The 27,390-nt window shown below is 43.1% G+C and overlaps 1 protein-coding gene across 12 annotated transcripts in view; it reads right to left on the bottom strand.

Moving 5' to 3' along the window:
* The window catches only part of LOC137421208 (signal peptide peptidase-like 2B), a 142,223-nt gene that overhangs the window by 7,079 nt on the left and 107,754 nt on the right, over window positions 1-27,390 (bottom strand). For 10 of the 12 annotated variants that reach the window (XR_013622386.1, XR_013622387.1, XR_013622382.1 and 7 more), the window contains exons 7-14: window positions 24,330-24,426; window positions 24,097-24,213; window positions 22,835-22,916; window positions 22,641-22,715; window positions 16,535-16,597; window positions 14,077-14,179; window positions 10,324-10,401; window positions 2,863-3,023 (exon numbers count right to left, since the gene is read on the bottom strand). Coding sequence is in view for 5 of the 12 variants with exons in the window: in XM_068107029.2 (XP_067963130.2) it covers window positions 2,863-3,023; window positions 10,324-10,401; window positions 14,077-14,179; window positions 16,535-16,597; window positions 22,641-22,715; window positions 22,835-22,916; window positions 24,097-24,213; window positions 24,330-24,426 (776 nt within the window). In the remaining 7 variants the exon portion in view is untranslated. Of the gene's footprint in view, window positions 1-2,617; window positions 3,024-10,323; window positions 10,402-14,076; window positions 14,180-16,534; window positions 16,598-22,640; window positions 22,716-22,834; window positions 22,917-24,096; window positions 24,214-24,329; window positions 24,427-27,390 lie in introns of those variants that run through there. The other 2 variants (XM_078771746.1, XM_078771747.1) reach the window with 1 other exon arrangement.

Raw genomic sequence — 27,390 nt, 5'->3', positions numbered from 1 at the left:
TTCATTATGAACCGATCCAACATACTTCCTCTACTAAATCTGGAAAATCATGCACAAGCGAATGCCTCACTGTGTGTAGATAAAAAGTGTCCGCGTCTCATCTCTGTTCTGCTCGCTCTTTCTTCGTCCTAATGTTGTCTCCATAGTTATGGCTTCCACCATCACCTATACCTATATTGTATCTCCCGTCAATCGTATTTATTATTTCATATTGTTACGTTTGTGGGGGGTACCACTGAAATACTTTAGGGCCAGATAGGATTGTATAGGTAGTGTGTTCCGACTGTCGTGAAGAAGAAGAAGAAACCTATAACTTAAGTTGGCTCCGTGTGTCCGGTAAGAGTGTATAAATGTCTCCGTGAGAGGGGTGGAGCTATGTTTATTGGGTAAGGTATAAGGGTAGATTCCTTGTATGTAAATGACCTCTGTGATTTTTCCTTTGTTCCTTATGACATATACAACAGCTGTGCACTCCGCACCTAAATTAATAACACTGAATAAAAGCTACCAGGATTCAGACATTGAACGCTGCCGCTGGTGCCGCCAGCCGGGTCATCGCAACACCAAGCAGGCAGGGTCGCGGGGCCCTGCCCCGAGAGGGATGATTGGTCGTGGCCGTGGAGCGATGCGATGGCACCCGCTGATTGGCGTGTGCGTGCGACGTCATGATAGAACATTCGGCCAGGAGGAAAAATGCAAAGCGGCCGCCATCTCTCCCTCTCTCTTTCACTGGATTTTCATGACAAGCGGATGCATTTCTCTTGGCCCGGGGTTTGACGATGAGCAGTCATGGTTTTATCCTCTTGGTCCAGGGTTTGATGACGAGCAGTCACATTTTCTCTCTCTCTTTGTGTCCCGAGTTAAAGCGAACAGTCGCATTTTTCTTTCTCTTGGTACTGGCTGTGTGGTGGGCGGTCACAGTTCATGCTCCTCTTCTCTTCTCTTCCTCGCTCTTAGTCCTGACATTGGTGGTCGCAACTCGTGGACTCTGAAGCTCTTGGTGCGTGGCTTCGTGACGGCTGTGTGCCGTGCCGAGTGAGCCGGAGAGACCGCGGTACTGTGTGGAGCGGACGACGAGAGGGGAGCTTAGGTTTGAGCGCTGCACGTCGGCGGCTGGGGTGAACGAACTGCGCGCCAAGGCATGCTTTCCCGCACACAGACTCGGGGACCCATTTGAGGGCCGACAGGGTTTGAGGGCCGCTCAAAGCTGAGTACACACCACACAAACACATTTATTTTTCACTTTCGTTTTCCTGTTTTGTTGTATATGAGTCCGAATGGGGGCGCCCCAATTTAGGAATTTAGTTTACCATGCATTTCTTGTCCCTGGCATTATTTTCATTAAACCTGTTTATTTGTTGCATTTTAATTCTGTGTCAGCCTTGTTTGATTATCGTGGTTCGAGGAAGCTCAAGTGGAAACCTGTCCAGGTAAACGCTCGCTGCCCTCCACTACACCCTTACACGTATAACCAACACCGCCATAGTTGGACTGAATGCCTCGGAGTGTAAAGCTCGATCGGCTATTCGTCCCCAGGGGTGTTAACCCCCGGGAACATGACAATATATGAAAGCAGCTTCAGGCAGAAGCAAGTGAACACTGTTGCAGCAAATCATGGCTGCATGACAGGATTGAGATGCCACATTATTCACAACTTACCATGTAGCAACTCGCGTACTGTCGTATTTGGGATTTTGAGTTAATTAATGAATGAAGAATGTGCTCTGCAGTCTCTTATCAGGTGCTGGTGGAATGCCAGTGCCCACGACCATCCACAAGGCTTCTGAATAAAAAGCCAGGCTGAGCGTTTGCAGAAACCTTGGCAGTGCGACAGTCCGCCATGTGGAGGCCATGGTAGGGAAAATCAGCCAGCAGGAAAGGGTAATGCTAGGATCAAACCATCGGTGGAAAGCGACATCACTAAACTGAAGGAGGTTCAGACAAGGTCCATTATATGTGAGCGGGTGAAGTGGCTTGGCCTACCCGTTGATTAAACCAAGATGTGACATCTGGGTGCATGGCCGGAAGTTTCTCCCTGGGGACCTGATTTGGATTTACTTGCCCCGGAGGAAGAAAAGCATGTGCCCAAAGCTAATCACTCCCTGGAAGGGCCCCGGAGTGATGCTCAGACAAGTGACTGATGTGGTTTTCAAAATTCAGACGGGTTTGCATACACCCCCACAGATAAGTCCACTGTGATCGGAAGAGCCCTTATCTGGATCAACGGGCCCTGCAATGGATTGTCAAGGTGAGAGGTAAGATTGGCCGCACAACAGGCACTTGTATGATTGAACATCCCACCAAGTAACGATTTCAAAGGATTTGGGATTAATAAAAAATTTAAGATATTTTCCCACTGTGACGACTCACCAAGCTTTGCTGTGGTGAACGCAAGCGAGTTGGGGAATTTGTACCAGAAATGGGCGGAGGCATAAATAAGTGTTGGCACGTTACACCAAATAGAAAAGTTTTAAATGTTTAAACGATGTCTAAGCAAATGAAAATAAATATTTAGCATGCTATTATATTGTGCGAGTTCCGTGGCATTATAGGAACATGTTTACCTTGTATGGCAGGTGGTTAGGTCATTGGTGACAGCCAAGAAAAAAAATAACCCTGCAATTTCTTCAATTTTATTTTGTTTATGATAATAGAAAAACACCGTCACACTATTGTAGGCTTGGTCGGGATAGTGGAACCTTACTTTTTTTGTTTTGGACAGATATTATAGAAAAACCTTCCACCTCGGCCCTCCACCAATCTCTCCGCATTTACGACAAATGGCAGCCTTGTCTTATCTTCCACCTCCCACCCACAGTTTGCCCCCGATTCCATCTCTGGAATGCCTCCAGACACCTTTACCATAGGTTTTGTGTTTCTCCAGAACATGGGCATCTCCCGACGGACACAGGCGACGATCGTGGTGGTGAGCAGCATGCACGGAACTATGTATAGTAGTGCCGGTTGTCCCATCTGCATCAACATTAGTGCCACGAAAGTGAGAATCAGTCCCACTGCGTAACCTGCTCATCACACAGATAAGGGTGAACGACAGACAGACACTGCTTTAGTGTGTGTGTGTGTGTGTGTGTGTGTGTGTGTGTGTGTGTGTGTGTGTGTGTGTGTGTGTGTGTGTGTGTGTGTGTGTGTGTGTGTGTGTGTGCTAGCTGGAATTTATTCATATTAAGATGACATGTCATACTAATTCAAATTTAATGTCATAAATACTGTTTTGAGAACATGCGCGAAAGCACAAGTATTCTGGAGATGAATTTTGCACAATTTATATAATTCTGTGGAAAATATGCAAAAACAACAAAAACTCAATACAGTATATGTCACTGTGGGATACTGTTACGGATTCATCACTTCCGTTGTTGTGGTTTTCATCCACTGTAAACATTTTTGGTTCCATGTACGATTATTGTTATCGTTTAAGTGAAATAGAGATTACTGTTTTCAAAAGGTAAAAAAAAGTTAGTGTTTTAAAAGAAACCGGAAACCGGATCGGGAACCGGACGAAGATGAGGAGGAAGAAGAGGAAAAGGAGGCGGAGCAAGTGAGGTCGGAGAAGGAGCCGAGCTGCTTGGAGGTCTGGAGCAAACGCTGGCGAACGGGGGTCACTAGCGAACTTTGGGGTTTCCTGGGAAAGGGATTCCTGCGACAGAGTTGTTATCGATGTGACAGATAAACCTGCGTGACAGGTTTTGCGGTTGATTCCGAAGAGAATCGTTGGTGTGCCGTTACGTCTCGAGTATGGGCCAGTTGGCCATTTTGCCTTGCGAACGATTTCGCATCGCTCTAGGCTCTTCACCTCGCTTAAACCATTTTCACAACCATCCAGACATTAATCTGGTGTGTGTGTGTAACGTAGATTTTGAGTGGAAATTTGCGGTTCGCTGTCTGTGAGCTGTTGAACGTCCATACCCGAAGGTTAATTTGCGGTTCGCCGTTTGTGAGCCGTTGAACGTCCATATAGACAGACCAGGAGCCCAGAAGGTTTATTCAAGTGAAAAGCGCCGAAGCAACTGACCACGTGGGTTGAAAGGGTTCTACCCCCACATCACAAAAATGCATTGCTGCCCGGGTCAGGGCCGGTGCCTTCCCGCCCAAATCGCCCAAAATAGGGCCGCCATTACCGAAAATCCTATTTTCTTCAATAGCTGGAAAACTATACATGGCAGTACCACAAATCTGGTGTCTACACCCATGTTTTCATGGTCAATCACTATAAAAATTCATTTCTCCCTAGCCAGGATTGTGTCTTTCCCGCCCAAAAGCACCCAAAGTGCCCAAAGTAAGGATGCCAGGAAACAATATCTCTCCGTTCTCAAGACCGAACTCTCTTATCTGTCTCCCTCTTCCAAATCCTGGTGGCGTCTGGTCAAATCCGTTTCTGGTGTTTGTTCCCCCTCCATCCCCTCCCTTACCTCAAACGGCTACACAGCTGACTCCGCACGTGAAAAAGCTGAATGCCTCAACTCTGTGTTTGCCTCTAAATCTTGTGTCCCAAACCCATCCCTCTCTGTACCCACCATACCCAGTCGTACCCTGCTGCTCCTGGACTCCGTGTCCTTTCCTCCTGACAAGGTGGAAAAGTTTCTGTCAACCCTCGACTCTGCTTCTGCAACTGCACCCGACGGCATCAGCCCACGGGTCCTAAAATCCTGCTCTGCCGCTCTATCTCACCCTCTCTCTGTTCTCTTCACCCTCTCTTTTGCTCAAGGTCAACCGCCATCTGCTTGGAAATCAGCCAACATCACCGCTTTGCACAAAAAAATGCAAAAACAGATCCTAGTAACTACAGACCAATCAGCCTTCTCCCAATTATCAGCAAAGTCATGGAATCCATCATTGCTTCGGATATGAAATCTTTCCTCTTCTCCAATGGCTTGATCTCTGATCATCAATTTGGTTTCAGACCAGGTCACTCTACTCTGGACATGCTGCTTCTGCTGTCTCAACAATGGATGGAGGTCCTCAATGCCAAACAGGAAATTAGAGCAGTCTCCCTCGACATATCACGTGCCTTCGACACGGTCTGGCACCCCACTCTGCTCACCAAACTCTCCTCCTTTGGTATCCATGGAAATCTCCACGCATGGCTGGCGGACTTCCTCTCTAGTCGTCGTCAACGTGTGGCCCTGAATGGGTTTCTCTCATCTCCTCTTCCTGTTCAGGCTGGAGTTCCCCAAGGTAGTGTTCTGGGCCCCATGCTTTTTCTGGTCTTCATCAATGATCTCTCTGACTCTCTTGAAAATCCTCTCTATCTCTTTGCTGATGACTCCACTCTCTGCCGCTCCATTCCTCTTCCCTCAGATCGGCAGTCTGCAGCCTCCTCACTCTCTGAAGACTTGGACAAAATCACAGACTGGTCAAACAAGTGGAACATGTCTTTCAATCCTGACAAATCTCACACTCTTACTATGTCTCTCCGAAAAGATCGACTGGACAACCCTCCCATCTACTTTCTCAACAATCCTCTCCAAGAAGTTCTGTCGCTCAAGCTTTTGGGTCTCACTATCTGCCATGATCTTTCTTGGGAAAACCACATTTCCAAGCTGGCCTCCAAAGCCAGTCGCCGACTGGGCATCCTCCGTCGTGCGAAGTCCTTCCTCGGCACACCTGAGCTCCTCACCACATACAAGGCTTTCATCCGCAGCTCAATGGAATACTGTTCTCCCCTATGGGCCGGTGCTCCTGCCTCACACCTAGCTCGGCTTCACGCTGTTGAACCCAAAGCTTTCAGAATTATTGGAATCTCCCACGATGGAGCTATCTCTGAGGGCCTTTCACTCACTCACCGCAGGCAGGGAGGTGGTCTTTCTGTCTTCTACCGACTCCTCTCCGGCCTTGCACCCCCAGCTCTCTCTGTGCTCTGTCCCCCAAATATTCCTACAGGTCGCACAAGATCTGCCAGCAACCCTCTGATGGTTAAACTGCCGAAATCTCGGCTCTCTGCTCACCTTCACTCTTTCATTCCTCTTTTCTCCCGCCTCTGGAACAAACTCCCTCACTCCCTTCAATCCCACTCCTCCCTCCAGGTCTTTAAAACAGCTGTTCACCACCATCTCTTATCTTCCCCCATCCAAAACCTTGATCTTTTCTACCCCCGCTAATTCACCCCAGATCCACCTTGTTTGAAATTCCAACTTCTTTCCTGGAAGTCCTGGCAGTGTCCATATGTTTTATACCTCTCCCACCGCCCCCTTCCCATGCCCCCCCCCCCCCCCCCCCAAAGCCCTCGCCCTCTCTCAGATCTCTCTCGGTCCCTGCTCTCAAATGTTGTGTTTGTGTCCTTCCCCCTCTCTCCCCATCTTGTCTACCGCTCCCGATGTTATATGTTTTATGTGTCGGTTTGTCTTTCTGTGTGATTAATGTTCGCTCTTTCACGAGCCTCGATCTTGTATACAAAAACAAAAACAAAAAAAACCATTGCTGAAAATCCTATTTCCCTCAATATCTGGACAACTATACATGGGAGTATCACAAATCTGCTGTCTACACCCATGTTTTCATGGTCAATCATTACAAAAATGCATTTCTCCTTGGTCAAGCCCAAAAGCGCCCAAAGTAAGGATACCATTGTTAAAAGATCATAGTTTCCTAATTATCTGGAAAACTATACATGATAATACCATATGCAAAAACAGTGTTTAGACTTTAAACACTTTTCTGAACACTATCTTGCACCACGTTTCTAAACATGTTTAAATTTATGCTAAACATGTTTAGGAAGTTGATGGCTTGTGTTTATTAAACAGACGTTGTTTATGAATTTGACATTTGTGTTTCTGAATTTGACATTTGTGTTTAGGTTTTAAACATTTTTAGAAACGTTGTGCAAGAAAAGTGTTTAAAGTCACAAATGACGTGTCGACACCCATGTTTTCATGGTCAGTCATTGCATTGACAACATTTACAGTGTTGAAAATATCTAGTTCACCATGCATTACCTCAACAATGGTGTATTATGGTATTTCCATCCAACTTGTGTCCTTAACTCACAACTTGCAGTCATTGTCCTTCAGAAGGAAAATAGTACTGTTCAATGACACTAGTCACCTTTTGATACAAACAATGGCATGCAGAACTTCCACCCAATAAGATGATCTGATGGTTGTAGTAAACAAAGTCTGTAGTCACTGTGCTGCCCTCTAAAGCTGGTTTTTTTTTTACTACGGATACCCAGATGTGTCCAATTTAATTTAATAATTTCGTATTATCACCATCTTCCGTGATCATGGTCACATTTTTTTTTTTGGTTTTTTTTTCCACAGTCATTAAGCTGGCAGAATTTGTTTTTCTGCTGTGGCATCCATTTTGGAAGCCATTTTGGCCACCATCTTGAATTTTGGCAGATGGATACTCAGCAACATTGGAAATAATGGTAAATTTGAATTATTTGATCCCATAAACCTACCCATTGGCACCAAAATAACTGTACTAGATGCTGTACTAGAATCTGAGATATAGTTATTTTTATGTAAAAATGGCGGACATTGTGAAATTCAAAATGGCCACCATTGGAATAATAGAAAAAAAAAATGACACCAACCCAGCTGTGTTCCTTGGGGTTTAAGGAAATCAAAAACATTGGTGCAACTAGTATAGCAAATTTTGCAATAAAATCAAGACATGTTACATAACACCATGTACGGTACAATATAATACACCATTGTTTAGATAATACATGGTGAATTTAGTCATTTTTAAAGCACTGCAATTGTTGGCAATGTAATAATTGACCATGAAAACATGGGTGTAGAAACATCATTTGTGATATTCTCATGTATAGTTTTCCAGATATTGAGGAAAGTAGGATTTCAGCAATCGTTTCCTTACTTTGGGCGCTTTTGGGCGGGAAAAATATGACCCTTACTAAGGAGAAAACTGCATTTTTGTAATGTTGTTTGACCATGAAAACATGGGTGTAGACAGCAGATTTGTGATACTCCCAGGTATAGTTGTCCAGATATTGAGGGAAATAGGATTTTCAGCAATGGTTTCCTTACTTTGGGCACTTTGGGTGCTTTTGGGCAGGAAAGACTGGTGACTGTATTGTCCCTGGCTAAGGAGAAATGCATTTTTATAATGATTGACCATGAAAACATGGGTGTAGACACCAGATTTGTGATACTGCCATGTATAGTTTTCCAGATATTGAAGAAAATAGGATTTTCGGTAATGGCGTCCCTATTTTGGGCGATTTGGGCGGGAAGGCATCGGCCCTGACCCGGCAGCAATGCATTTTTGTGATGTGGGGGTAGAACCCTTTCAACCCACGTGGTCAGTTGCTTCGGCGCTTTTCACTTGAATAAACCTTCTGGGCTCCTGGTCTAATACCCGGAGGTGTGATTTCCCAGTCGCCTCTTGAGGGTACCTTTTCCCATCTTTGGCAGTGTGACTGTCAACCGAGCGGGATTCTGATCTCGATACAACATCGTTCTGACGATCACTGGAGCGTGGATCGACTTTGGTTTGAAGTTGGGACAGAGACATTGGGAATGTTATTTTTGCTCACTTGGAGCACAGTGAGTTATATTGCACGAAACTGATGGTACCATCATAGGAATGATATATTGGTTGTACAATTGATTAATATTGTTATTGTGCTGTTATTCTTGTGTGACCTTAATACAATACTTGTTTGTTGGTAACAATTGGTGTGGTTTCACCATTGATCTTAGAATAACACATCTTTCTGCCGTGACTCCTCTCGGGGCTCGGAGGTACACCGTGACCGGGGTTTGGGGAGGACCACGTAAATATTCTGGAGATGAATTTTGCACAATTTATATAATTCTGTGGAAAATATGCGAAAACAACAAAAACTCAATACAGTATGTCACTGTGGGATACGTACTTCATACTTCAGAAATAAACATCTCCAAAATTATTTATTGTCGGACTTCATAAAAGATGTTTCGTTGGGTGAACAGCTTCTTTTTTTTCTTTTCTCGTTTTTGCAATTCCCACAAGGCTCAGGAGAGCTACTTCAGCAATTTTTTGTATACATAGTTGAAACTCGTGGAAAAGCTATTACACTGAATGGATCAGGATATAACAGACATGAGGATGCAAAACAAGCAAAAGGAACAGTAGAGATACATGGAAAAGGAGCAGTAGAGATACACGGAAAAGGAGCAGTAGAGATACACGGAAAAGGAGCAGTCGAGATACATGGAAAAGGAGCAGTAGAGATACACGGAAAAGGAGAATTGAGATACACGGAAAAGGAGAATTGAGATACACGGAAAAGGAGAATTGAGATACACGGAAAAGGAGAATTGAGATACACGGAAAAGGAGAATTGAGATACACGGAAAAGGAGCAGTCGAGATACACGGAAAAGGAGAATTGAGATACACGGAAAAGGAGAATTGAGATACACGGAAAAGGAGAATTGAGATACACGGAAAAGGAGAATTGAGATACATGGAAAAGGAGAATTGAGATACACGGCAAAGGAGCAGTCGAGATACATGGAAAAGGAGAATTGAGATACACGGAAAAGGAGAATTGAGATACATGGAAAATGAGCAGCAGACCTCTCCTATCAACACGGCCTCTCCAGTCACCTGTCAACACGACCTCTCCAGTCACCTGTCAACACGGCTTCTCCAGTCACCTGTCAACACGGCTTCTCCAGTCACCTGTCAACACGACCTCTCCAGTCACCTGTCAACACGGCTTCTCCAGTCACCTGTCAACACGACATCTCCAGTCACCCGTCAACACGACCTCTCCAGTCACCCGTCAACACGACCTCTCCAGTCACCCGTCAACACGACCTCTCCAGTCACCTGTCAACACGACCTCTCCAGTCACCTGTCAACACGACCTCATCAGACACCTGTCAACACGACCTCTCCAGTCACCTGTCAACACGACCTCTTTTGCTTGATTCATCAGCAAGTGCACTCATTGGCGGCTGAGCAGTAATCACGTTGACAATGGTGTCGTTGAGCTCCACTCAATATACACACAGAAGGGTATCCATCAATATAATGGGTGTAATAGACAGAACCTTGATTTAAGTGTGCTCATCGCCATAGGAAGCAAAGTGACAATGTTTGGGGAGTTAGATGAGGGTTCATGCCCGAAATGTCTGTTTCTCCTTCGCTTCCCACAGCGATTAGCGTACATGGGATCAATGTTCTGTCAATCCCATCTATTACTTTGACAATCTGCCAGGCAGAATGACATTAGGCTTTGCATTTAGGATTATTATTCCATTGTATCAGTGTAGTCTGGGCCGGGTGTAAGTGTGCTGGTGGTGACGAGGCATTCGAGAAGCAGCAAGTACAATGTGGTACTCACTGAGAACACTGAAAATGAAGTAAATCTTTGGTGCTTGAATCCGAATATCAAATCGATGACAGTAAACAACGACCATACCTGTTGAGTCGCACAGCACACCTTTCGTCAAAAAGAGAATATATTGTTAAATCACAAACATCCAATAACACGTTGAGACTATTTTACCTTCCATCTCTCCTTCCAACAAAACTAAACTCGTTGCTTTCTTATCGCCAAGCAAGATCAAAACCTTCACAGACTCGTCACTGGAGTTTAACCTGAGAGCTCAGTTTGGGAATTTAGGAATTGCTCATATAGATGCGATTTGCAATGTCAGCTGGTTCCACGAGCAGGAATACAGTGTTTCCAAATGCCGGAATTATAGGGATATGTGTTTTACAATTTTATTACAATAATTGCTCAAATTGAGAGTGACTGACATGCGTGCATGTACCAATTATTGTATGTAGGGTTCTTTGAACGTTTGTTAACATTAACACATCAATTTTAGAACATTCATTTTTGATTTCATTCCTCAAATCTTCAACAGGATGTGGTATCGTGATATAAACCATGGATTTCTGGTTCCCCCAAAGAAAAACGTCAAGTGGCGTTAAATCTGGACTACGTGGGAGGGCATTCCATCGGTCTACAATGTCCGATCCACCTCAAAGGCAACATCTCAAAAAATAAATGAATTTTTTTTTTCCCTTTCATTCTGGACTTTTGAAACACCATGGATTGTTAGCCATTGCAAAAATAAAACTAAAACTGCCCTCGGCAGAGCGCATACCTCCCTCCACCAGGCTGAACAGTTTATGTTTTGTATCCCACTGATAGCCCGAATCTGGATCCGGACCTGAACCAAAATCTAATCTGATTGTTCCTGTTACCTCGGCAACCAGTCCACCAAGTGTTGTCATAACTCGTCCACAACTTTTTGAGATATCATGCATGATATCGCTTTTGACGCTTTTACTCTATGGTGAAAAATCACTTTAAAAATTATCAGGTCCGGATCTGCAATCCAATCTTCACCAAAATCTAATCATTTTGTCCGTGTCTCACACCAAATGTGTCCACCAGGTTTCCCCCAAATTCGTCCTCAACTTTTTGAGATATCCTGCTGACAAACAGACAAACAGACAGTGGTGTAAACATAACGTCCATCGACTTTTGGTGGCGGAGGTAATAATATTTGACACATCGCTATGAGTATATTATTAAACAATTAATATGTCTGATGAACTCTACTTTTGTTGAAATATATGAGAACTTCATAGAAGGCTCAAAACACTAAATTGACTGTGGCCAATGAACTGCTTTTGACACAATACAACGGGCATTTTAAGGCCATTTTCCCTGCTAGAGCGGGGGTTAGCCTTGCGGTCCCCATGACAATCTTCTCCATTTTGCCCTATTTTCTGCATCTCCCATTGTTAACCCCCTTGCCCGCATTTCTTCTTCCACCATCTTTAGCCAAGTCTTTCTCGGTCTTCCCCGTCCTCTACTTCCTTCTACATTCATTTCCATCACTCTTCTCAACCAGTCAGTTTCATCCTTCCTCAACACATGACCAAACCATCTCAACCTGTTTCTCTTCACAGCATCCATCACAGGCTCCCTTCCCATCATCTTTCGCAATTCATCATTTGTGTTCTTCTCTCTCAACGAGACTCCACACATCCACCGAACCATTCGCATTTCCACCCTTTCCAGCCTTCGTTGCTGCTCTACGTTCATTACCCATGTCTCGCTCCCATAAATCATAACACTTCTCACACATGCAGCATACACCTTTCCCTTCAGCTTCAACGACACTCCCCTTCTCGTCAGCACGCCACTCAGTTCCCGAAACTTCTTCCATGCACATCTCACTCGAACAACCGTTGCCGAGTCTGATCCACCTTCTCCATTCAGCATGTCTCCTCGGTAACAAAATGTTTTCACACCTTCCAGCTTCACGCCGTCTCCAAGATCCAACTCAACATTTCCTCCATCTGCAGCTCCCTCTATGCACACCTTACACTTGAATGTAGCTGCCACACTGGTTAGTGGTTAATGACCCTCTCAAACCACTACATTTTTGATGAACCCACTCAGCGCACATTGTACATTGAATGGAATTCACTCCAACACCCTTCCTGCACACAGCACACAGCCACTTCCCAGTTCTTTCCACCTCACCACATGCTTTACCACTTGCCATCACCTTCGTTTTTCCGATATTCACCTTCAGACCTTTTGTCTCCATACATTCCTTCCACTTGCTTTTGACATAATAAAGTAAACAAAGGAACTCTCAAATAAAGAACAAATAAAATAAATAAATAAAGAATAAATAAATGAACTAATAAAATAAATAAATAAATAAAGAATAAATAAAGAACAAATAAAATAAATAAATAAATAAAGAATAAATAAATGAACAAACAAAGAGTACTGCTCTCACATCTGGGGAGGTTCTAGCTCCACATATTTACTCGACAGAATTGAATCCAAAGTAATCCGACTTATCAACTCTCCCAATTTGACCTCAAAACTCGACACTCGAATTATGCTACAAAGTTGGCTCCTTCTCTTTTCTACAGATATTACTTCGGTTTCTGCTCCCATGTTCTTGCTGCTTGTGCACCTCTGCCATTAGCGAGACCACGGAATGCTCGACAAGCCACGACATCACATGATTATTTTGTGGCCATATTGGCAACTCACGGGTGGGCCGTTATGATGTTTGTTTCTTCCCCACCACTGCCAAACTCTGGAACTCTTTACCCTCCCATGTTTTTCCAAACACTTATGATCTTCCCCTTTTCAAAAAGCAGATTTTTTTTATTTCCTCAAAAACTCTTAGATTATTCTCTTTCTTCACTTTTCTATCAATGCAGCTCTTTTATTTAGGCCTGGCCTCAATAAAGACTATATGGTCCGTGACTGGAGCCTTCAAAATAATAAAATAAAAAACAAAAACAAATGGCATCCTTACAAACTTCAAATCCTGCAGAAATTAAGCGAAGTTGATCTGGACCAATGGATGGCTATGGAACAATGTGTTCAAAATTCCAATTTCCCATCCACCATTCTGTTCAGTGATGAGGCTGATTTTTACACAAATGGTCAGGTGAACTGGCAGAACACCCACTACTGGTCACAAGACAACCCTCACTGGTTTACTGCTTCAAAGGAACAAGGTGCTGCTCGTGTGATGGTCTGGTATGGCATTCGGAAAAGACCGCATCATTAAGGCCTTCACGACTTCACGAAGGTGTCCACGACTTTAAGCTGAGCAAGTTGTGAGGCAAGGGTGCCAGCCCAGAGAGGAGATCAGTACTCCATCAATCTGCGGATGAAGGTAGAGTTTAACCTTAATACTCACCTCCACACTTCTGTCGCCATTTTCTCTCACATGTGGAACAGTCTTCTGGAGTCTGTTGTCTCCTGCTCTTCCCTCCAGGATTTGAAATCTGCTATAGAACATCGCCCCATGGTGTCTTCCTTTTTTTAACCTGTGAGCTGTACTTCATCCGCTGAGACCATGCACCTGTAACTCCTCTGCTCATGCTGGTGTTCCATACATGTGTGTTGTTGCCCACCGGCTCCCACTTTGTTTCTTTAACCTTTGCCCCATAAGTTTGCTCTCAACGCGTTTATAAAGATTGTCAAACTCTAACCCGTAAAACCAATTAAAAGACAACTAGCTCGTCAAGGAAAGCGTAAAAGTTGTAAAACGTTTTATTTACACCTGACATTAACTGCATTTCACTTGAACCTTACCAGGCAGCACGACGTCCCCAAAACCAAGCAATGAGAATGTAAAGCCTTGGCAGAGGGATGTCAATGAAGGCTGCAACGCTGGTATCTTGAATAGCAGGGGTATCTGATTGGAATGAAAAATTGAAGATATTAACAAACATTCATTCATCGTTTTATCGTTTACATATGCAGTACAAGTACATCATCTCCCTATGGGAGCGACAGAAAGGAGCATGTTATTATACTCTCTGGGGTATATAGATTACAGTAGATCTAGGTTTGGGTCTGTTAGTCTTTGTGGGCATGACAAGCACACAAGGCCTCAAGAACATTGGGTTTCCTCCCTTTCAGTTTTGTGTTAAACCACAGTAGCGACCGTTTAAAAAGGTAATCACACATGTTTGTGGTTTATAATATTTTTACTTCCAGCAGAGGTGGTCCCATGAAAACGGCACGACAAGTTATTTATACATGTTAACACGGTGTTTGTTCAAGGTGGAAACACCCCTTGGGGAGACCGGATATTATCTTACTATAATTCACCAAATGTCCGTCCGTCCGTCCGTCCGTAGGTACCGCAAAAACGGCTGAACCGATCGCAACGATATTTTGGGTCGGTAATCCTGAGATCTCCTGGAGTAAAATAGGCTATATTGTTTTTCCAATTTCAGCTTTGGCCTCCAGCATTTTCAGGTTTGGACTCCCGCATAACGTTATTTCCCCGGGTGCTGCACAAACGGCTGCACCGATCGCTGCACAGCTGCACCGATCGGACTCGGTGACCTCGGACAAAGACCTTTTATAAGGACATGGGTTGAATCCCTGCTTGAGAGAATGCAAACCCCCTCCCCGTCATCACTGCCGTCTCTCCAACTCACAATCCCACGAGATATGCGGAAAGGACGACCCAAAACCAATTATCTTCTTTTTGATTCGTATATAAACATCATTAAAAGTAAATAATGACCTCGGCCAAAGTTCAAACGACGTGGGTTTAATCTCTACATGAGAGGATTCCACATAGCTATTTGGGCGGTGTATAAGCCAACAGATCGCTGTCTCCATCGATCTTGCCGAGGCCGTAACACCTATCGGCTCAAAATCCTTTTAACTGTCGACTTGGTAGTTTTTACAATGAAGGAAACATTAACAATGTTGTTAAAAGTTTATTTTGTGCTTAAAATACACATTGGATTGTGATTGGGGTGATGTTGTTTGGAATGAAAAAAAGAGATATCGAGTTCAAGTGAATGACGACATGCCGTGATGGTTTCTACTTTCTGAATGTGAATTTCGCGGATCGCTATATGCAGATTCGCCACTGACCCACGATCGATGTTTCTACACGTGAACGTACCTGTTTGTTTGCGAACGGGTACGTTTTTCATGGAAGTCTTTCACAAACTTGCTGTCCATGTCTGATGTGTGACTGAAGGTGCTACAGGAATGTGGAATTTATTGGTTTCATGCTTTAGCATTCGCCGTATCTGCATTGCCTGTTTGCTTCTGGCCTCCCACCCATGCGTAGCACGGGTATCTCACGAGTTAGTATTAATATTGTTTTGTAATAACATTAACATTATGCTGTTATTATTAATGTTGTTATTACTTTTGTTCTTAGAAGCGGCCTTGGAAAAATGCCACGATATGTTGTCTACACACCTTAACACGGATTTCGCCCAAGGCGGAAAACCCCTAAGGGGAGGAGAGGGGCAAATTAATTCGCTACAACCTCCGTCGTGTGACCCTTCGTCCACCTGTCAAGTTTGATTTCGATTGGAAAAGTAACGACCGAATGTATCGCGGTCAGACAGACAGACAGACATCAAATTGCGGATTTTAGTATGATGATTGTCTGTATTTTGGTTTCGCATTAGCTGAGGTCAAAGAAAACATGTATGTAGAAATAAAACGTTCCGCTGACAGTTTTGTGAAAAGGTGAGCTGCACATTCGGAATACAGTTTGGACTCGAAGCGCAACTACCAGAGGCAATTTTAACAACTGATGAAATTAAACAAGGTATCAGCATAACCACAATGACCCAACAGGTATCTCACGTCAACTGACCGACCGGTTTCACCCTTACACCACGATCACTGTAGTTATGAGGGCCCTGCAAGAGCAACGTCCTGCCTCTGTTGTCAATTAGTTGAGTTATGGGCTCGATCAGCCAAAGAGTTAGAGTTATCGGCTCGATCAGCCAATGAGTTAGAGTTATCGGTTCGATCAGCCAAAGAGTTAGAGTTATCGGCTCGATCAGCCAATGAGTTAGAGTTATCGGTTCGGACAGCCAATTAGAGTTATCAGCTCGATCAGCCAATGAGTTAGAGTAATCGGCTCGATCAGCCAATGAGTTAGAGTTATCGGCTCCATCAACCATCTTAGGTGAGCCAAGTGATTGGCACCGAGTTTGTTATATGTGCAGAAAATGTGTTGAAAAATAATGCTGATACATTCATGAGGAAACTCCAAACTCACCATTTCCTTGGCGGTCGAGTTTGAGGGTCCTGTAGCTACCTCCATCATGACGCTCTCACCAGACTACAGGTAAGCAAGCACAAGTGGATAGGTATTGAGGAATAAAAGCACAAATTTTAACTTGTATTTTCGATACAATTCTGTTCTGAAAACTTACAGTAGCAACAGCCAGATCCATCATAAAGATCCATAGATCGACATGTATCTTAAGTGGGAGGCTCTCTAATCAATGAGTCATGATATAACTTTCAATTCCAAATGAAATGTATGTAAAAACATGAAATAATGACACTTTGAACGACCAATCAGCATCGTCTGTCGGGTGCCCCCTCGACAGGGAAGGGCAGAGCTTATCTTGGACCTCTGAGCTCCTAAATGCCAAAGCCATTGTCTGTCGGGAATCAAACCTACTGCACCTAAATATTTAGATTCCGTTTACCGTTTACAGAATCAAAACTAGAACGCCACTCAGTAGAGCGCATACTCCCGCCGTGGGTCAAGTTGGAATAATACGTTTTGTTTCACATCCCCTCTCCCCAAAACAACAAGCGTTACGCCTAGGTCCCCCGTCGGTGAAGTGATGCGAGTTGACAAAGTGGAAGACGCAAGGCGGCCATCCTGGATTTTGACGGGGCGACCCAATTTTCAATAGCGTTCTCCCTCATGCGTCGATACACCCACACACCAGATTAGAAGTTAGTAGTTCGTTTATTTTTCAAGATATTTCGCTCACAAGGTTCAGACATATATATGGTAGCGGCCATCTTAGATTTTGACGTAGCGACCCAATTTTCAATAGCGTTCTTCCTTATGCCTAGATACACCCACACACCAGATTAGAAGTTGATACTTCGCTTATTTTTCAAGATATTCCGCTCACAAGGTTCAGACACACATGGCGTCAGACATACATGGCGGCGGCCATCTTGGATTTTGACGTGGGTTGCACCCACACACCAAATTCGAATGTGGTCCTTCGCTTACACACGCACACACGTACGCACGCACGCACGCACGCACGCACACACGCACACATGCACACACGGACAAAGGGGAAAACCATAGTCCCCCTTTCGCTCCGCGGTGCGACGGGGGACAATAAATGAAAAAGAAAGTAGGCCCTAACTGTCAGAGAATTTATTTTGATATATCTCGGAATTAGAGAAGAAAAACATCATTTAAGAACAAGAATAAAAGCTTTAATGCAGTAAAACAGAAAAAAAAATTCCCCCAAAAAATTCCTGGATCGGGAATAATATCCTGAGCTTCACCAAAAACTAATCAATTCTTCCTTATCCCAAGGGCAATCATCCCACCAATTTTCATCCAAATCCGTTCAGAACTTTTCCAGATATCTTGTTCACGAAAACACACACACACACACACACACACACACACACACACACACACACACACACACACACACACACACACACACACACACACACACACACACACACACACACACACACACACACACACACACACACACACACACACACACACACACACACACACGAAGTAGGCGGGAGTAATTAATATACAAAGTGTTCTCAGTTTCGGCCGGAATTCATGAAATTCAACAACACATCGGCATAAACACAATGTGGTGTTTCTGAGTTTAACGAGTGCTTGCACTATCTTATTCGAACCGAAACAAGGGAATTAGGCCATTTGGTCCATCATTGCTGTGCTGCACACTCCCAAGTTAATTTTTGCTACATCTATACACAACAATCTTATAAATAGCGCGATCTTGATCAGGTGATCCCAACTGTTTATGAAATAGTGGGTGGGCATAAGGGAAGGGAAAAGGAGGGAGAGGATATAGCTTGGGGAGAAAATGGAAAAAGGGTTTGGGAGGTGATAAGAGATGGGGGAATGGAAATAAGCAGCACAGCAGCACGTACGTGGAAATACAAGGAAAGCCGGAGGGTACTCAAATATCCTGTCATTGTGGCATACCGTATCTACTATAAATGGATAAGGTGTGTGTGTGTCTGTCTTTTTGCCGTCTATTAATCAATTACGTACTATTTAAATGTACCTTTGAACCCTTTAGACTGCTGAGACCCCTTAGACCTTGGAAGACCCTTTAACACTTGACACCCAAAAGACCACAAGGACCCAAAACACCCCCGAGGACCCAAAAGTCCCTGAGGTCCCAAATCACCCAAAAATCCCTGAGGATCCAAAAAGTCCTTGATGACACAAAAGTCCCCGAAGACCCAAAAAACCCAGATGACCCTGATGACCTAAAAGTCCCCTGACACCCAAAAGTCCCCGAGTACCCAAAAAATCCCCGACTTCATTCCTGAAATTCCTTGTAGTGCCAATTTGTTTTGTACCATGTTCTCCTTCTCCTTCTCCTTCTCCTTCTCCTTCTCCTTCTCCTTCTCCTTCTCTCTCTCTCTCTCTCTCTCTCTCTCTCTCTCTCTCTCTCTCTCTCTCTCTGTCTCCCCTTCCCCTTATTGTTTTACATATCCGTTTATGTTTTTTGTGTTTTATGTGCTAATATGTGTTTGATGTGCTAGCTCTTAAACGAGCCTCGATCTTGTATACAAAAAAAATAAAAAATAAAAATAAACCCAGATGACCCAAAACTCCGACGAACAAAAAGACCCAAAAATCCCCAAAGAACAAAAAAACCCAGATGACCCAAAAGACATCTGGAAGAGCAGATTTAGCCGTTATATCAGTTCATGGTTTTCTTGAAATGATTGACACTCACATCTTTTGCATATTTCAACAGTGCATATACTTTTTATTAAATAAATTAACAGGATTAAATAAGTAAATTGATATATGTGGGAAAATTACATGCCCAGACCAAGAATCGAACCTAGGTCCTCTGGAAAACCATACCAGTGCTCTGCCATCTGGGCGACCCTGACCAAGCATGCAATTTTCCCACATATATGATTGCCACTCTCTTTCCGTCACTGTTTCCGGGGCACTCGCTACCAACCATAGGAGCACCAACGGCCTGAACAGGAGAGCGTCCCTGAGCAATTATGGCTACCACGTGATGCTTGATACTCGTGTCCCATAGTGTTTTGCTACATCACAGATTGAGTGGTATTCAAGTTTTCTGCAGTTTGTGTTACGTGAACCTCATGCAGTCGTTCGATTTCATTGGTCAACAAGTAAAAATCATCAATAATGTTTCTGTGTGCCTCAAATAGATTTTTGGATGCCAATTCCAAATCTTTTTTTTACTTTTTTTCTAGCATGTATACTTTTCATGATAACCGGCTTTGAATATATTTATGGTGTGTCGAGTTTAATTAATTAGTTTTATAGAGTATATTTCTTTCTTTGTGGCACTTTATGGTGGTTTATCAAATATTTCTGACTTGTTTTGTTCAAACCCATTTTCGAATGACTTTTTCTGCTTTTTCCAGATCATTACAGAAACGAATTGGATGAGTTTTTCAAGCAATAATGCCGAGAAGGTGCAAAAACTCACCAGACAACTTTTGTTACGTGTGTGGATCATTTACATCCAAGTCACAAAGTATCTCAAGAAAATATATCGCTTATACTTTGGATGCCAAGCCTGGTGTTGGCTTAGCGGTTAGGGTGCCGGCTTGGGATCCTAGGATCCTGGGTTCGAATCCCGGTCGATCGCTGAATTAACGCCAGTAGGGTTGACTCAGCCTGTCATCCTTCCGAGGTCGGCAAATTGAGTACCAGCTTGCTGGGATGAATGATCACGGTGTGTACCCCGATTTAGAATAGGTACAACGTATCCCTGCGCATCGTAAGAAGTGACCAAGGGTTGGCGTCAGGAAGGGCATCCGGCCATAAAAACATTGCCTCAAACAGGGAACCATGATTGTCATGGGGCCCGCAAGGTTAACCCCCGCTCGAGCGGGGAAAATGGCCTTAAAACGATCATTCATACTTTGGATGCCAACTGGGAGACCAAGAAAAGACGTGGGCACCACATAGCATCTGCACATCATGCTCGAATTGACTAAGAGATTGGCTGAATGGAAGAAAAAAAAAAAACAATGCCGTTTGCTGTACCGATGGTATGGCGTGAACCAAGAGATCATTACAGTGATTGCTACTTTTGTTTTGTTGATATTGCTGGATTCTCTAAGAAAACGAAACATAAAACCATCTACCCAAACCTAGACTCAGCAAGAAGATCCATTCCTCACAACGACACAGTTCCTGTTCCAATACCCCCCATGGACGGAATTGCTTCGGTGTCTGACGATTTGGAATGCGATGAATGTGCAGATGGTGGAAACAATGATTCGGCTGATTCAGATTACTCTCCTGATGTTGAAACAGCTGGACCAGAGTTGTTTACCCAAGAGGAGCTCAATGATCTCATAAGAGATCTAGCCCTTCCCAAAGAGAAGGCAGAACTTCTTGCCTCAAGACTCCAAGAGAAAGGACTACTCGACGACAGCATCAAGGTATCTTACTGTCGCAGCAGAAATAAAGCTCTGGCGAGAATGTTCCCCTTTGCCTTTGCTATTGGTCCCCTTTGCTATTGGTCCCCTTTGCTATTGCAATTATATAGATGGTCTGTTTAGCAACCCATCTCAAGTACACATGTCATTTGAATGGCGTATATTCATTGATTCATCCAAAAGAAGCTTGGAAGCTGTCCTACTATACAACGGGAATCAGAAACCTTGCATTCACATTGCACACTCTGCTCACTTGAAGGAAACTCATGAAAACATGGGCATACTTCTGGATGCCGTCAAGTACAACAGTTACAATTGGAGCATCTGTGGGGATCTTAAAATTATTGGCATGCTGATGGGATTGCAAGGATTCAAAGTACTGTGGCTTTTTGTTTATGGGACAGCAGGGCAACAGACCATCATTACAGCAGACGAGAATGGGGTCAAAGAGTCGCATATGAGCCAGGCAGTGCAGCGTCCAGCATGTACCACTGGTAGATCCCGGAAAGATTCTTCTTCCTCCCCTCCACATAAAACTGGGATTGATTAAGGCATTTGTCAAAAAAAATAGGGAAAAATGACTCGAGGCTTTAGATACTTGGCAGAAAAATTTCCCAAGATCACTACAGCCAAACTGAAAGAAGGAATTTTTATTGGACCGCAAATTAGACAACTGATGAAAGACCAGACTTTTGAAAACTGCCTTGATGCTCAAGGCCTGGAGATCCTTCACCTGGCTGTGCCAAAAAAAATTGGGAACTACAAGCCACCAGTTTATAAAAATGGAGTCGAGAACTTGATCATTGCTTATCGCGACAGGTTGTCGAATGTCATTGAAGCTCCATTTTTTTCACACTCACACCTAGATTTTTTTCCTCGACAACCTTGGTGCCGTAAGTCATGAACAAGGAGAACGTTTTCATCAATATATGCAAGCAATGGAAAACCGGTACCAAGGTTTCTGGAATGAAAGTATAATAGCCGACAAGTGTTGGATGCTCTGTTACAACACTGAACGGATCCACAAAAGAACGTCTCATGCACAGTGTTTCTAATCACATTCTTGATGTGTTTCCCTGTAAAAAGGTGATGTTTTTGGAAATAAATACCTTGGTTTAATGCTTTCTTTTTTGCAGGATTCATAGTTTAATCCACTCTGGATGCATGGGCAACACATTTCAACTTTTTTCGCACAAAAGACCGTGACTGCAACTTTTGGCTAAAATGGGCTTTTGGCAAAAACAGGTGGGTATCATATCTCGAAAACTATATGCGATAGAGAAAAAGTAAAATCATTTTTGGGAAACCACAAAAAAAACACTTTGGAGAAGTTTATTGAGGTCTCTGATGATTTTTTAAAAGTTAAAATTTGTTGACCAGTGTTTTCGGTTTAAGGCTCATGGCAGAGCTTGAACATCGATCGAAAGCAGAATGTCATAAGTGGACATCTGGACAAATTGATAGAGGACATGCGATTTTAACCTGAAATCATGGTATCATGTGATACATTGCTCAAATGGAAACAGCAACAAGGTATCATTTGGAAGTTAGTTTAAAATATCTGCTTTCATATTTAAAAAAATGTAATTATACAAGCGAATACAAACTATGGAAATAACAAAGATGTATTGTATATATTAACAAAAGGACATGGATATATGCTGATGTACACATACCTTTGTCAGAAAAGGAGTGATGAAGACAAAGAAAACATCATAAAAGAACAGGAAGCTCAGCAAGATCAAACATCCCTAGGAGAGTACAAATCATACACGTGAATGCTTAGACGTACATTTATTCTCTGAACCAATGCATACAATTTATATCAGGTGACAATGCAAACTTCCAAATGGAAGCATTATGAACAAACCTTAAAGTTAGGAATGCGAACCATCCGCATCATGTTGAGGCAAAATGCCATCCCCAGGAGATCCTGCAAAGCCCAGGCCCACCTGCCATCACAGGTCAGCATCAGCCGTGTGCAATGCCACATGTCAGCAAACACCCTCTCCCCAAAATCTGCAATTATCCAGCATCTAACTGACTCCAAATCCTCCACAAAGCTCGTATGAACAAGACTTTGTAATGCAGTGAATATGTTAATGGAGGAACATGACACCAATTGTGCCGTTGGCATCCCAGGAGTCAAACAGCGACATTGTCGAACAAGAAAATAAAGTTTTGGTTTTGAATGGTGCGACACCATGTCCGTACAGCCACATCTTGGATACGAAGGCCTCAGAAAGGCCTTATGGTTCCAACAAGAGCCTTGTTGAAGGTCATGATAGTTTTGAATCATTAGAGTTTGTAGTTAATTTATACAAGTACATCTGGCCTGGCGTTGGCTTAGCGGTTAGGGTGCTGGCTTGGGATCCTAGGATCCTGGGTTTGAATCCCGGTCGATCGCTGAATTAACGCCAGGGGGGTTGACTCAGCCTGTCATCCTTCCGAGGTCGGCAAATTGAGTACCAGCTTGCTGGGATGAATGATCCCGGTGTGTACCCCGGTTTAGAATAGGTACACCGTATCCCTGCGCATCGTAAGAGCGTGACCAAGGGTTGGCGTCAGGAAGGGCATCCGGCCATAAAAACATTGCCTCAAACAGGGAACCATGATTGTCATGGGGCCCGCAAGGCTAATCCCCGCTCCAGCGGGGAAAATGGCCTTAAAAACGATCATTCATTCATTTCATTCATCCATTGAGAAAATGTTAAACATAGGAATGAGAATTAACATTTTAAGGAGCTAGGAGAAGATTATGGATATGGAGAGACACTGTTCTGGCTTTGTACACTCAAAGGGATTTGCAAAAGCAAAAAGGACATTTGCAAGATACATGCCAAGAAAATGTTGGACCAGAATCGTGTAAATCACAATTGCATGAGCAAAGTAGAATATAAAATTTTGCAAGTTTGCTTGCAAAATTTAATACATTATTTAAATATTACTTCCTGGCATGATCCCTAATCCAACCTAAGATAATGGGAAGAGCTGTCCACATAAATAGTGAAAACCTGACCAAAACATCCACTGCTGATACACCACTTTCAATACCAATAGCCCTTCACAGGTGGCATCAGGTTTTCGATGAATGACTGCGCAATTTAGTGGTTAGAATTCCAAGGAACTCACCGGTCATCATGGCGGAAGACAAACCAGGTGGCAGAAAGGCTCAGGCATGCGGCAGCCAACACGATGAGCTGGGGTTGTGGAAGCTTGTGCACGCATGGTAGACTGGTTCTCGAGAATCTATAATCATGAAAACTTTTATAATCATGAACAAAAAACTTATGATCATGAAAAAAGCAGCAAAACAGGAAGGAGAGAAAGCTTCTACCATAATATTAGTGCATAAAGGCACTCACTCGTAGGTTTTCAAAGGGAGCCTTTCAACAAGAGGAAGTAGACATTTGTATAATCCCATTGCAGAGGCCAAGCAGAACAAAACAATCACGACATAAACTGTGAAGGGAAAGGAAAACATACGCACAATAAAGCAATGGTAATTTGAAAAAATCCGTCCGCATCCGTTTGTATTCAGATCTTATTCTGTATGCTCAAAATAACGAAAACAGTTTTAAAAAATATGCAAAATGAAAACTGATGATTTTATGCAGCATTAACCTTTGAGTTTTAGATGGAAAAAAACAATCAGCTTTTATCTGTTGATTAGTGAACCAATTCTGTGAACCAATATGCAAATTCCTTAAATTTCAGGTCAACTGGATGAAAATTGACAATTTTATGCAACTTTGACCTTTTGATATATATATATATATATATAAAACAAAACAATCAACTCCTATCTTTTGATAAGTGAACCAATTCAGTGAACCGATATGTAAATTCTTAATTTCAGGTCAACTGGATGAAAATTGACAATGTCATGTGATGCTGATCTTTGACCTTTTGACCAAATTATTGATTTTCCTTCTCCATATTCTCATAATAAAGCTTTGTTGAAAATTTGATGACAAAACTCAAATGGTAACTTGAAATTTCAGGTCAATTGGATGAAAATTGATGATTTTATGTGACACTGACCTTTGACCTTTTGACAAAATTATTCATTTGCTTTCTCTATATTATCATAATAAAACTTTGGTGAAAATTTGATGACGAAACTCAAATGGTAAGAAAAAGGTTATGACACACACACACACACACACACACACACACACACACACACACACACACACACACACACACACACACACACACACACACACACACACACACACACACACACACACACACACACACACCTATATATATATATATATATATCCAAATATATCTTCAGTTCTCCAGCTTTCAATGAGCACACGTAATGACATCACTGCCATGTACATACGCTCTGCCTGACAAGCTCTCAAGAGAACCCTCTGACAGAGCAGAATTTTGATCTTAGTTCAGATACTGTCATAAGTGCATGTAAAACTCACAAGTTACTGACCTGGTTTCGCCCTTTTGGGGCTCATCAGGGCAACGCAGTGAGTGCTGCATACACTTATGCCTCTGAAAACCTTTCGGTTATATACCAGTCACTATGCGATTACATACCATCAGTAGACGGGTCAATATACTGCCTGACCCCAAAAAAATTGCAAATTTTTGTTTTATGCTTATTTCTAGTAGTTTATGAAGTGGAAGACAACATATTAAAAGTTGGACAATTTTGACGCATGGGAAAGTCCCTCAGTGACGTCAGAAAACAAGATGGCTGCCGGCAGATAAAACGTAAAAAAATTGACTGATAATCATCAGACCACTAACAATTTAAAGTTAATTTTGCACCAATATTTGTATTATGATCGTTGCTGGTAGTTTATGCAGTGCTAATCCTGAGACCATTCGCAATTTAAAGTAAATATTTGCACAAATATATGTTCTTTGATTGTTTCTGCCAGTCTATGACATGGAAAGCAACATATAAAAAATTGGACAATTTTGACACATGTGGAAGTACCATATGCCTTCTAGTCTTAGATTCCAGTTTCATCGTCCTCCTCCTCCTCCTCTATGTCTGGTTCAACACTCATATTGTCACAGTTGCTGTCCTGGCAATGTCCACATGCACTGGTGCACTCTAATCCATGCTTCCTACATGAACACCTTAGTGTTTTGCACCCCCCTGAACAGTTGCAGTGAATCATCTGAAGTAGTATGTCTGGAGCAGGGCTTTTGTCTGTCATCACTGGAACAAGTTTTCCTCCTTCTACCTTCCATCCCCACTCCGTTGGCTCCATTCCACAACAAAGGCCCATCCATTCCATTACCTGGTAATAGGTCCGCAGAGAATGAAACTTGCAGGCAGCGGATGTGGGTGGCAGTCTTTCAGGAGTGACAAATGCCTTAGCCCTTGCAACCTTTTTGCAGAGAATGTTGTATCTGATCGATGCCAATGAGTCGTTCTGATTTGCTTTAAACAATGCCACCATTGCTCTGCAGCCTGCAGTTTCAATAACATTCTGACTCTGCTGTGGTTTACAGAACACCTTTGAGCTGTCTATCAGTTCCTTTTCTTTCTTGATGATTCTTTGAAACCCTGACTTCTTTCCAATCCCAAAGACACGAGACGTTGCGTCACAGCCAGTTAATGCATGAAGGAACAATATATCTCTGCAGGCTGCATTTCCAAGTATCTGCTGAAGGACTTTGATATTGTAGACATTTGATTTTGCCGTGTCAGAACGGAAATAGAGTTCAATGCAGTTTGTCTCCACCATATAGAAGAGCAGGAGGAGAAGGAGATCTGTATCTTCTCCAATGAGGGTTGTAGATCTGGAAGCCGCATTTGCGACGGCCGCTTTTGCAATCTCAACATCAGCATCTCCCTCTGCTTGGATCACCTCACAGCCTTCCTTGTGCAACACCTCTATAATCAACAGTATCATTGCCTGCTTGTTTGACTCATTCGACAGAAAGTCCTCCTTTTTCCCAACAAATTTTGTTGACTCCGTAATGTTAACCTTGGTGGCATTCTTGTTTCTATTCCGACGTTGATGAGAACAGTCCTTTGTGCTTGGCCCAGCCTCATAACCATCAAACACAACAGTAGCTTTGCCATAGTGTCGTACTGTAAATGAGGCATATTCATCTGCAATGGAACTGTAGGTGAATCCCTCTGTCCACTTTAAGCGGTGAATAAGTGATCCCCCGTCAAGAACATAGTGATCTGTTCCTGGAACTGTCTGGTTGACAGCATTGTCAGATTTGGTTGTAGCATAATTCCTTATTGCCTCCGCCAACTGTGGTTTATCTGGCTGGCGCAGGATGTTTTTTGCCTCAAAAAGAGACATTGGGTATGGGCAGAGTTCATATTTCATCACTTCACCTATCTGGAGATCTCCCGTCTGTGACACCACTAAGAACCTCTGGAATAGTAACGCTGGATCTATTGTGCGGTCCTCAGCAACTTTGACT

Source organism: Myxine glutinosa, chromosome 2, assembly GCF_964187855.1.
Source record: "Myxine glutinosa chromosome 2, kmMyxGlut1.1, whole genome shotgun sequence".
Taxonomy (NCBI): domain Eukaryota; kingdom Metazoa; phylum Chordata; class Myxini; order Myxiniformes; family Myxinidae; genus Myxine; species Myxine glutinosa.
Note: the sequence above shows the minus strand (reverse complement) of the source record. Positions and strands in the feature narration are given on the sequence as shown.